The sequence below is a fragment of the Lactuca virosa genome, chromosome 6, assembly GCF_052849685.1.
Source record: "Lactuca virosa cultivar CGN04683 chromosome 6, Lactuca_virosa_CGN04683_v6, whole genome shotgun sequence".
Classification (NCBI taxonomy): Eukaryota; Viridiplantae; Streptophyta; class Magnoliopsida; order Asterales; family Asteraceae; genus Lactuca; species Lactuca virosa.
Window position 1 is genome coordinate 196,948,527 of NC_136431.1, and position 13,522 is coordinate 196,962,048.

General features: G+C 32.5%; 1 protein-coding gene across 1 annotated transcript; it reads left to right on the forward strand.

Moving 5' to 3' along the window:
• The first annotated feature begins 8,384 nt into the window (after positions 1-8,384).
• Positions 8,385-12,103, forward strand: LOC145120364 (mitochondrial adenine nucleotide transporter ADNT1-like). The gene is made up of 8 exons (XM_079056191.1): positions 8,385-8,710; positions 9,608-9,656; positions 9,837-10,000; positions 10,081-10,118; positions 10,723-10,835; positions 10,978-11,091; positions 11,180-11,518; positions 11,658-12,103. The coding sequence occupies exons 1-8, from the start codon at positions 8,556-8,558 to the stop codon at positions 11,739-11,741; spliced, it is 1,056 nt and encodes a 351-aa protein (XP_078912317.1). The 5' UTR covers positions 8,385-8,555; the 3' UTR covers positions 11,742-12,103.
• Positions 12,104-13,522: the final 1,419 nt, after the last annotated feature.

Sequence of the window (13,522 nt, forward strand, 5' to 3'; positions counted from 1 at the left end):
ATCAGGTAGTAGCAAACCAGACAATTATCACAAAGACAATCATCTTAACTATAATCAACTACCAGTGGGCCGGCCTTAGTGCCTTAAACGCACTTCTACTGGAAGGTAACTCACCTCAATGTCGTGTAGTGTGTGTACTGTCCTCGGCGTGAAAATCGACTCTCCTCGACTCCTCAATCCCTACACGACAACTTTTCTAAGTTATCAATTCATACTCATGACCCTTACAATGGTCACTCAAGTCCAAGTCAAAGTCAAAGTCAAAACCCTGGTCAAAGTCAACTTTTGGTCAAAGTCAACATCTGGTTGACCAGACTCGCCGAGTTGGTCTACTAACTCGTCGAGTCCCCACGTCCACAAAATGCCACAATCTCGTCCCTACTCGTCGAGTCTAGCAAGAGTTCGACGAGTTCGCCTTCAACAACACATCAGACTATCTTCAACCGACTCGTCGAGTTCATCCTTGAACTCGTCGAGTCCATCTTCATCCGTATGAAGGTGTTCAGTCTATGACTCGCCGAGTTCATCCTTGAACTCGTCGAGTCTGTCTTCATGTGGTTGGGACATTGTCTTGAACTCGTCGGGTTCCTACTTGCACTCGTCGAGTCCTTTGACCTTCAAGTCCATAACTAACCCTAACATGCTGAGTTTTCCTTCAACTCAACCAAAGACCACTTCCAGAAGTCGTTTTGGGGGAAACTGCGACCCGACTCGCCGAGTCACCCGAGCGACTCGTCGAGTCCCTCTTTGTCCAAAACTATACAGTCGATTTTAATCGATCTTAACGCATCCAAATCATAGATCTGACCTCCTAGGGTCCATATTATACGTAAAGTCACTAACTTGATGTCCATGCAAGGGGTTCTTGGCTCAAAAAGCCATAAAAATGGGTTTATATGTTGCATGGGTCTCCCATGGCCATAAAGTTGGCACCTTTATGCCATGGGAACCCTCAATGGTTCCAAATCTGAAGTACAACTCCAAATATACACACAAATCCGAGTATAGCTTCACTAAAGCTTAGAAAAAGGTATAAAATAGCCCCAAATCAAGATCTAAGTAATGAATAGCCAAGGTAACAGCTTTATACCTCAAATGAGCAGGAAATGTGCCAAGACTTCTAGATCTACTTGCTCGATCTCTCTTGATCTCCCAAGCTTCCTTCTCCTTTTCCAACTTCAAACACACATAAAAGGCACCAAAAAGCTCAAGAACACTCAATAAAGGCTTAGGGTTTCGAGTTAGGGTTTCTCTGGGTTGGGAGGAACAATGGAGGCTGGGTTGGGGCGTTATAAGTTGTTTAAATAGAGGGCAAACTCCAAATATTAGGGTTTCATCCAGACAGCCCTACTCGTCGAGTCTGTCTCCCGACTCGTCGAGTAGGTCACTTATACTGCCGATCCAAAGTCGAGTCTACTCGATGAGTTGGGCCTCCAACTCGCCGAGTCCCAGAGCAAAACATGAGTTTACTTTAATTAAAATACGTACCAGGAACCGGGTGTTACAATTAAGTTGTATATTTTATATAAATTTTGTGTTAAAATATGAAATAGTGTATACATGAAAATATTAAACTGTGTAGTGTTGAATTAATATGTTTATTAAACTGTGAATACAATATTTTAAATTGTGAATATATCTTATATCTACAATTTAGAAAAAAAGAGAAAATTGAATTTGTTAAATAATAAATCTATTTTTTTTTACAAAATTTTTGCATGTTTGGCTGCAAAAAGTTGTATCTATTAAAAGTATTACCAAATAAATGAGAATTACAATGTTTATTTATTAAGTTGTGAATACAACCAGAAATGCATTTGATTTGTTGTTAGTCAAACGGTGGTCCGACAGCGGTCCGGCGGCGGCCCGAAAGTAGTTCGACGGCTGTCCAACAAGTGGAAACAATAAGTGAAAATTAGTTGTAAACTAAAGAATGAAAAATTTTGCTTAATATAATATTAATGTTTAATATTTCTAAAATGTCTTTAATGAAAACATTTAAAAAATGGTTCTCAAGATTCTTAACTTTTTTGGGTTCTCATTTTGAACCACTCCCTATATATATATATATATATATATATATATATATATATATATATATATATATATATATATATATATATATATATATAAGAGTTCATTTGAGACGGACATAATTTTGTGAGACTGTAAGACCAATTTTTTCTAATAAAATAATATTCTAATAATCTAGTCATCGTAAATTTATAATATGTATAATATTCTAACATTATATGCTTTTAAAATATTTCAACGTAAAATGTGTTAAAAATATTGTTTAAAATGTATATATATTTTTGAACGTCGGAAGAGGCATAAAAAACGTTCCATTATACAATAAAAATGACAGGAGAAGAACACCAATCAAACAAATTTATCGAAATAATCCCTGCTTTTTTTTTCTTTTTTTCAAATTAAATCACTTGAGAGATGGTTTTTATTTTATTTGAATTTTAGTTATCATCATACAGCGAATGAGAAGGCAAACGGGCAACAAGTTGCGCCGCTAAACCCTTTTGTATGGTAAAACCAATTCTTTTGAAGACTACATTCATAGATCTAGAGGATATAACATTGCTATGCATAATCTAGGGGATATTGTTTTAGAATATCAGAATATTAAATATATTATATTTTTTAAAATTACAGAATATTAGAATATTTCACTAGAAAAAAATGGTCATACGGTCTTACAAAATTAGACCCGTCTCAAATGAACCTAACTATATATATATATATATATATATATATATATATATATATATATAATTTTGTAACTACAATGACCTATTTTACTACATGTCAAACAAATAGATATGAGATGTTAATCACTTCATCGGCACTAGGGATGAGCAGTTTATCCCAAATCCCGATCCCGTATCGGTATCGTATCGGAACCGGTACCGAACCGTACCGAATTTGAAAATATGGAACGGTACTTTGTACTCCAAATACATGAAATTCGGGATTCAGTACAATTGGTACTGGTACTAGTACCGAAAACCGGTACCATTCCCGGTACCGGTACCAGTGATGTTAATTCGGTTCGGTACTCGAGATTGACTTTCGATAAAATTCGATTTTTGGGAAATCGGGAATGGTACGGGTCGATACCGGTTCCGTCTCACGCTCTTCCCTAATAGACACAAACATAACCATTAAACAAAGAACTTCCTCAACTTTTATATTGTGTTTTATTACTTCCAAATATCTAACTCGTAAGTTGTTACTAATAATTATCATGTTTCTCTAGTTTGGTATTTTGATTTTTTAGTTCATGCATTTGATCTTGAAATTGTTTTTAATAGTAATTATGGTTGGTGAAGATATTTTATGTCAACCAATACCTTTTTATAGTTATATAAGAATAACATTAATATAAAATAATTTAATAGAGACATGAAACATGAGTTAATAAAAAAATAACATACTAATGCGCTAACTATTTTTATTTCCTTCGTTTGTCTTTATCAATTAAAAACATAAAAACATAATGGTTTTCACAATTGTATTATTTACAAAAAATTGTGTTATCTAAACTAGTTGGATATTATTTATGCTTGTACTTGACCTCATAATGATTATTTTATGTCGATTTCGATAAGCCTTCCAAAAAACCTTAGAGGTTTGAAGCATGAAAGTGTCATTTGACTCAAAAGTTTATTGAAGTGATGCCCATTTAAACCACCTACCAATCTAGCATACACAAAAAACCGTAGAGATTCTTTTATTATTTATGCTTCTGCTTAACCTCATAGTAATTATTTTATTTCGAAAAGGCCTTCCAAAAACCCTTAGAGCTTTGAAGCATGAAAGTGTCATTTGACTCAAAAGTTTATTAAAGCACTCCCATTTAAATCACCTATCAATATACCATACACAAAAACCCTAGATGTTCTTTATTCAATTTTGTATGGCACTTGGTAGAGCCGGTAAACATGTCGGGTTCGTGTTCGGTTGACAAAAACACGATGGAAGAGTTTAACATTAACTTTACACATTTAATTTTGGAGTCGGGTTGGGTTAACTTATTTACTTGATATATGTTAAAATTTCTTATCTAAACATGTTTATTTTGTGTCGATTTATGGTGTAGTGTCAATTTTTGTAGCTCTGACACGTAACACTAGCCATTTGACAACGTGAATGTATATATAAACTGATTATCAATTATAAGAGTTAGGTTTTAAGTGAAAATTATAATAATAGTTTTTGATTGTTTATAACAAGAATAATCGGATGGAAATTAATGTTACATGAACATTAAAATAAACATAAAAATATTAGCTTAAAACTCCTAAAAGATAAAATTATTCAAAATCTCTAAATTGTAAGGGAAGTGATTCGTACACAACAGTTTTTTGCCATACACAACAATTCATGTATTATATAGTTGTACAATACAACATTTTAAAGCACCAATTGTTGTGTATGGAGAAAAATTGTTGTGTACAGATCAGCTCCCAAATTGTAAGGGTAAATGTCACTGTAGCCCAACAAACTTACGTGTTTTGGTTTAAAAGGTCCCTCGTCTTATTTTTTTGCTTTCTAAGGGCATTAACTTGTGTTTTACCTGCTAATTTGGGTAAACAACTCATTATAACCGGTTAGATATGCCAAATAGGTTAGAAAATGATGACATGTAGCCTCGTCAGCAACACTTGGAGCCTAGTAGACTTCTGCATCGTCAACAACTTAGGGAATTTATCTAAGCACTACTCTGACACTTTTTCTCACATAAAAAAAAAGATTTCACCTTTTTTCTTTTATCTTTTTCAAAATAGGGAAATGGAAAAATCTTAATTTCATTAACAATGGTGGCCTCTAATCACCACAACGTGTCCAGGTTTTGAAGCTTCCCGATTTCCGGAGGAACTTCACCGGAGAGACCACAGTTGGCAGCGTCGAGGCGAATGAGGCGTGATAAATTACCGATTTCTGGAGGAATACCACCAGTGTAACCATTGTAGTACCCAAGGTAGAGCTATTGGAGGTTTGTTAAGTTTCCGATTTTGGGAGGGATGGAGCATGTGAGTTTGTTCGCAGGTGACACCGGACCAAGTGCAGTGGCTGGTAGAAAAGTCCCAGGTGGAAAGGGAGGACTGAGGGTCGTCGGAGACGACGTGTTTGGGGGAAATTAGTGCTTGGTATTCCGACAACCGGCTTGATTTGGTAGCGAATGAGTTAGGAATGCACTGTAACAGCAGTAGGAGGAAGAGGAACCTCATCTTGTGGTCAATATCTCACATACACACATACACACATTGTTTATTTCAGAGAAAAAAAATGGGGAAGAAGAAGAAGAAGGGCGGGTGAAGAATTAGGGAAGGAGTAGAAAGAGAGTGATATCATAGTGTGTGATCTGGAGGAAAATGGTTATAACTTTTATACTCCTTTTTTTCTAAATGGGTAAATTGCATCAACGTCGTCGATCAGATTTGATGTTCATGATTAGGGCTTGTTGAAATTGGAAGGCGGAGAACAGAGTGAAGAATCGTCGTCGATCAAGATTTGATGTTCATGATTAGGTTACTCTGTCAATAACAAAGAAGACGCAGAACAGAGTGAAGAATGTTGATTGAAATCGGAAGAGACACCGCTGCTATCTTTTCTGATTTAAACCTCCGATTTGTTGTGATGCAATTCATACGTGATTATTGGTTTTCTCTAAAACGAGAAGCAGATTGAGTCTTCGTTGATTTCATGGCCGTCGCTATTGAATTTAGGGTTATCGTAGGTCATGTACCGTGTCAATTGAGGGGAGACTTTAATAATTGAGTTTGCATATTCAACCTGCTGACTAGGAAGGGGTTCACCGGATGACCCCTTCATTTTTTTTCAAAATGACCTTTTAAATCTTAAAAACATGAATTTGTACCTCTAGAATGCAAAAAAAAAAAAAAGACCTTTTAAACCAAAACATATAAGTTTGTTGGGCTACATGAACATTTACCCAAATTGTAATTTATTAATTGTTTGGTTTCCAATTCTTAGTTCTTAAACATAATAATCATTAGGAAACAAATGTCAAAAGATCACCACGAATCATGAGAAAATGAGAGAGCCAATATAGACAAAGAAAATAAAATAGTTGAATTAGACAATAAAAACCCACTATATCCGATTCAATTTTTTATTTAAAGACCTTTTCTAAATACAAAATATGGATGAAGAATTAATGATAATGAATTATAAGAATAACTAATTTTTGATTTTGTTCGTATTTAATTACATTTCTTCTTTTTTCACATCATTTAAAGTGGTTATTGTAGGTATATTTTAAACACAAAAAATAAATTTGCAGGTAAACTATAAAAAGAAAAATGACCATGACCATGACCAAAAGTAAAAATTTTATTATCTCATAATTCATTATTCATTCTTAATCTATTTTTTAATTTAATTAAAAAATCTATTAACTTGTAAAATATTTGTTTTTGTAAAATTTTATTTTATAAAGCTATTTTAAATCCCTTTCTTATATTAATAAAAAATAAGTAAACATTAAAATGTAATTTACCAACGTCCATATTTATAATAAATGAAAAATATTATGATTATTATTTAAACATTATATTTACAATAATAATCGGACGGACATTAATGTTACATGCACATTAAGATAAACATAAAAATATTAGCTTAAAACTCCTAAATATAAAATTATTCGAAATCTCTAAATTGTAATTTCAAGACCTTTTCTAAATACAAAATATGGTTGAAGAATTAATGATAATGAATTATAAGAATAATTAATTTTTGATTTTGTTCGTATTTAATTACATTCCTTCTTTTTTGCACATCATATAAAGTGAATTTAATTTTTATGTTAAAAAAATACTATTATCATCGGTTATTGTAGGTCATAATGATATTCTAAACACCAAAAATAAATTTGCACGTAAATTATAAAAAGAAAAATGTCCATGACCAAAAGTAAAAATTTTATTATCTCATAATTCATTGTTCATTCTTAATCTTTTTTTAATTATATTAAAAAAATCTATTAATTTGTAAACTGTTTATTTTTATAAAATTTTATTTTATAAATCTATTTTAAATCACTTTCTTATATTAATAGAAAATAATTAAACATTAAAATGTAACTTACCAACATCCATAATTATAATAAATGAAAATTAATATGATTATTATTCAACCATTATATTTACTTAGAACTTCAAACTTTTGAAGGTTTCACAAGTGAGGATATTAAATAGATATATACATCAAACGCTTGCACAAATATTTGAGTAATACATAAAAGTTCAAGAAAAATAATTTCCTCCTTTAAAACATCAAACTTCAACCACTTGTTAAAATCTTAAAATTTTAAGAACTTTTTATTTTCTTTCCTAGAACTTTATGTCTTACTTAAATGTTGGTGCAAATATTTGATCTTCATAACTCCTTGATATTCTGGTTTGTAAAAAAACTTGGAAAACTAAAGTTTCTAATGAAATTAAAACAAACATTTAATTGCGTAATTGATTTTAATCGGTATAAAAGAAGATTAAAAAATGGACTTAAAAAATATTAATTTATAAAAAATTATTTTTATAAAAAAAAGATTTCATAAGTCCATTTTTAATCTCTTTATACCGGTCACAAAAATTAAACAATTAAATGAGGTAACAAAATTTTACTTTTGTTCGATTTAGTCACTTTCATTTTTATGTACATAATTACTAATGCATTTACTTTGTGTTAAAAAAATACCCTTATGATAACCAGTTGTAATTGTATTTTTTAAACACAAAAAATAAGTTTACTTATAAATGATTTATAAAAAGAAAAACAAATAAATATGAACGAGAATTATTCTCTTAAGTCATTTCAAAGATTCCTTATAACCACCTTTTGAAATAGATTCAAAACCATTATAACCAGCTTTGATGCAAACCAAGTTATTTTGTGCTTAACGCTTATATAGTTCAAATCAAAACAAACTCATATATGCATTTAGTTCAAGAGTTAATTTGGGATCGAATTGGTTCTAAACAAAAAACACAGAAGTAAAAATTTCAACATATGTATACGACAATTATTTTGTAATCTATTGGTAATGAGTTAAAAAGAAACATAAAAACAGTATAAATCACTTAAATGTATCTGCATACTTATGAAGTCCTAAAATATTTTTATTTAAAAATATATTATTATATCATTTTTTGTTTTTCACCTAGTTCTGATTGGATCCGATTTTAATCCGAGTATAACTTGACCCGACCCATAAATAATCCGAGAAAACCCTAATTTTTTATGTCGATTTTATAGGACCAATTGGCACTATTTCTAGTCCAACGATTACAGCTCCCCGCAATCCCAATCAATTAAAATATTCACGCGCCACCATCATCACCACGTGCGTACTCGCTATATGTTTGATCATTTTTTCGTTTATTTATCCTTTTAATCTCTCTCAATTAAAGATCGCCGGAGGAGAACGAACGACGGCGAATCTAGCTGAGTTTGGCTAGGGTTCCTGTGAATTTCCATATCTCGTTTGATTGTGTTTCACAGCTGCGCTATTGAACATGGCGTCGGAGGACGTGGTCGGGAAAACGAGCGCTACGATCGCGAATATCGCTGAAGAAGCAAAGATAGCGAGTGAAGGTGTGAAGGCTCCGAGTCGTCTCGCTTTACTTGGCATCTGCAAATCACTCGCCGCCGGAGGCATTGCTGGTGGAGTGTGAGTTCTTCCGTTCTCGCTGTTTCGTTTTCAATCAATAATTGTTCGTTTTTCACTGATTTTGTTTTTATATCCTACGTTGTGCTATAAATTTCTGATTGAATTTAATCTAAATCAATCATGAGTGTGCAGAAGTGTAGATAGAAAGATTTGTGAATTAGATTGTTTTCTAGATTACATTTTTGAATGTGAAATCTTTCTTCTGATTCATTTTAGTTACTTGTTCCGTGGGAATTCTTTTTAGCTGAATAGCTGAAACATGATGATTTTAACGAATAACGACTGATTGATTCTTATTTAAGGAAAAAAAAAAACTAAAATTCAAAGATGACTGGCCGGACGTTGAAAACAAAGATCAATTATTAAATGGAGCTATTAAATGATCAGTGTTAGTGTTAAAATTTATACATATTTATGTTGTATTATATCTTCGGTTCATTGTTTACCTCTATCAAGAACTTGGAAATGACTTCTGATGCCTGCAAAATCTTTTTAATGGATATTATGCTTTTGGCATAAGTGGTTGCTTTAGTATCTTAAAAAGCATTATTCTGTGGGATAGCTGTTAGAGCTACCACTACTTTACACTTTAGAATATTTTGAAACTATGAAAAAGCTATTCAGAAACTGAATGTCAGTTAAAGATATGAAGAAGTTAATATGGATGACTAGGAGTAGGAGGTACACTACAGAAAGAACACAAGTGACTGTAATACAAAGGCAAAAAGGGGGGAATATAAGTAAAAATTACTTGAATAATTTAAAGCATGCACATATTTTATATTTATGTCTTGTAAGATGAGAATCAACATTTTGATAATCTTTAATGTGAGTCTTAACTTCTAAACATTGATATTAGTTTTGGATTTCAGTTAATTTGATTTCTTTATGTTGCAGATCACGCACTGCTGTTGCTCCTTTAGAACGATTGAAAATTCTTCTCCAGGTGGATCTCTTACCTAATCTTTTTCTTTTAATTTCTCACTTGTTTTATGTTCAAGAAAGTGAATTCATCAATCTTTATGTCTTTGAATCAACCCCAATAATGGCTTCTTGCATTAGAGTATAATTAAAGATTTTATATACATGTAGAATACTAAACACAGATGATTTTGTTAAATTACAGGTTCAAAATCCACATGCAATCAAATACAATGGAACAATTCAGGGGTTGAAGTATATATGGAGAACAGAGGGTTTAAGAGGAATGTTTAAAGGAAATGGCACCAATTGTGCTCGCATTGTCCCAAACTCTGCTGTCAAGTTCTTTAGCTATGAAGAGGCATCCAAGTAATGCTTTTTTTATGCTCATAATTGTCTTTCTTTAGTCAAAGTTGGTTGCTTTAACATCTTTCTTTTTCCATAAACAGGGGAATCCTGTGGCTCTATAAGCAGCAACCTGGAAATGGTATGACTATACATTCTTTTTTTATTTTTTTTATTTTTATGAAATGGGTTACTTGGACATACTTTTTTAAACTTAAGTGTTAAATGCATATTTATGCAACAAGGTTTTACATTTTCCCAGTTTATGTAACAATTTGGTTTTTAAACGAAATATGCATCCACATTTAATTTCATAAATGCTTATTTATGCAACCATGCTTACTTTTACCAATTTATGCTATAATTTTTCACCTTTTAAACAATTTATACAAACTTGTTCCACTTTTTTTCACCAATATAGGCAAAAAAAAAAATCACCGTTTGACTAATTGATTTAACATAATTTCAAGTTTTACCTATTTATGCAACAATGTTTCACCTTTTTACCAATTTATGCAACAATCTACACTTTTTTTATACCAAATTATGCAACAATAGTTCAACCAACCAGTTAACAGGTTACCATTAAACTATCTCCTCTTTTTATCCAAAAATGAAAATGTTCCTTTGCATATTTCTATAAAAATTCACTTTTACCTTTAACCACTTAACTTAAACATGCATAAATTTTTGTCAAATATAAATCCCTGTTAGAATTTTTTATGTTTTATCTTTTTTTCTTCCAGAGGATGCTGAACTCACCCCTCTCTTACGCCTTGGAGCCGGTGCTTGTGCTGGAATAATTGCCATGTCAGCAACCTACCCAATGGACTTAGTCCGTGGTCGCCTTACTGTCCAGGTATATATATATATATATATATATATATATATATATATATATATATATATATATATATATATTTATTCTTTAATCTCCAACTAAAAATTAAAACTTTTTATTTATTTTCAAATTTTCATTACTAATCTTTAGATCTTTTCAGACGGATAAATCTCCTAGCCAATATAGAGGAATCGCTCATGCTCTTAAAACCGTACTCCGTGAAGAAGGCCCACGCGCATTATACAAAGGATGGCTCCCTTCTGTCATTGGTGTCGTAAGTTAAAACTCATATACAAACGATGGCTCCCTTCTGTGCCTGTGCCTGTGCCTAACAGTAACAGTATTTGTATCGATGTTTGTAGGTACCATATGTGGGGCTTAATTTTGCGGTATACGAATCGTTAAAAGATTGGTTGGTGAAAACAAGGCCATTTGGGCTAACGGAAGGCACGGAGCTGAGTGTGACCACAAAGCTTGCATGTGGGGCCGCAGCCGGAACCGTGGGCCAAACGGTGGCTTATCCTCTTGATGTGATTCGGCGGAGAATGCAAATGGTCGGGTGGAAAGACGCGGCTTCGGTTGTAACCGCAGATGGCAAGTCAGGACTCGAGTACACCGGAATGGTCGATGCCTTTAGGAAAACCGTTCGCTATGAGGGCTTCCGTGCATTATACAAAGGCCTCGTCCCCAACTCGGTCAAGGTCAGTCTTCATCATTCCATTTAAAATTTTTCAAACTTCAAAGTCAATGTCTTAATAAGAAAAACATCGAAAGTAAAATGGTATAATTATAATGATACAGAAATAAGTAAAAGTAGATTGGCATTTGTTGTTTGTTTAGGTGGTACCATCAATAGCTATTGCGTTTGTGACGTATGAGGTGGTGAAGGACGTATTGCATGTAGAGATGAGGATATCCGATTAAAGAAATAGCATCCTACTTTACTAAACTTTAATGTTAGTTAAAGTTAAAGTTAAAGTTTGTGTGCGAAAGGGTAAAACGGTAAAAACTACCAAGTGGAAATTTTTTTTGTTCTCTAAGTGTCTAGAGATTTAAGAGTAGCCCATGTTTATATACAACAACACCCATAGCACCAGGTGTAGTAGTTTGGTTTTTAAAGTATTTGTACCCACATCCACAGTATTTAATAAGGATAGGCTTGGAGAGCTGAGTCCCGTGGTTTTTTTTTTTTTTTTTTTTGGTCTTGGAAGTGAAGTTATTGTTTGATTAGTATATTATTAACATATGATAGTGAATTTATATAAAGTTTTTATGTTGCTTATTTATTTCTTTTGTATACATCGATATAAAGTAAAGACTTAAGTTGTGGGATATCAGTAACTTTCATCATGGTTTTAAGCTGTTTAGTTTATAACTTTGAGCTTGAGGTGTTATAAATGACATCAAAGCGGTTTTTAGGTAATATTGCTAGTATATAAAAATAAACAAACAGACTTTATTCGGTTATAACTTTTTTATTTGAGTGAAGTTACAAGCAGCAATAAATTATTTTACTCGAATTAAAAGTAAAAACTTAGTGAAGTTTATTTTTAGTCAGATAAGTTATTTGTACCTAATCAGATAGTTATAGCATATTAAGAAATTCATGTGAGTTTTTTGGAGGTGGAAGGATGGGTTGGGTTCCTCCTATTAACGAAGACAATGAAAAGGCCTCTAAATGTGAATTTTTGAATAACCGGTCGAATAAAGATATTGTGAGTGAAAAGGAGTTTGATGATGATGATTTTTCTGAAGGGATTCCAAATGATTCTAACTATGAAAATCTGAACGATTAACAAGAAAAAGATGACGAACTCAAGGAAAAGGTGGAATCGGGGGAAGATAATAATTGTCCTTTGGGAGATCATATATCATCTTTAAAAATATGAGAAAAAAATCAAAACAAATCGATGAGGGTGTTGATAAGGATGAATCAAGAATGGCTACCCAAGAGTTCCCTTCGTGATTCTCTCCTACCTGGTTGAAAAATCTATTGTCTAATGGTGTAAATGAAGGTGGGAAACAACAAAATGGCACTGAAGGTGACACTAAGGCCATAAAATGATCAAATTGAACATCAAACATCACCAGTACAACACCTGTTCGGAAGATAAGCAACAAAGTTTAGGCAATGTCTCATGTTGGCAAGGAATGTGATTTCTAAAAGAAAAGAAAAAAAATGATATTTGGATGATAAATGGAAGGTTAAACACCATTAAACCAGATAAAGCCGTGGGATACTCGATGAAGGGGTGTGAAAAAGATCTAAGAAACGTTGTTTGTAGGACAGGGACATTCATATATTAAATGCATACGTTTTCGATAAATATTTGTAATTTGGGGGAAGATGGAAAAGAGGATGGATTCAGAAGTTATGGACTTTTCATGGAGTGATTTTTTTGGGAGTTCAAGTTCTTAGATATTTGTGGGGTAACATCGATTTTGATTATGCATGTAGTAGTCCTAGTGGTAGATGGTGTGGTATTCAACCTATATGGGATCTATCTAGATTGTGTAAGCAATGGGTTTCATGTACGAAGTACTATGTTGTAATTGAAGGTATTTGGTGGAATTGTAATGTTCGAATCACGTTTATTAATGTGTACTGCCACAAGAGGCGGTGATTGATTGTAGGCCAACATCCTTTCAAACGCTTCCATTCTTGGTTTTTTTTTATGGAAGAGTTTGATGGGGTGGTAAAAAGT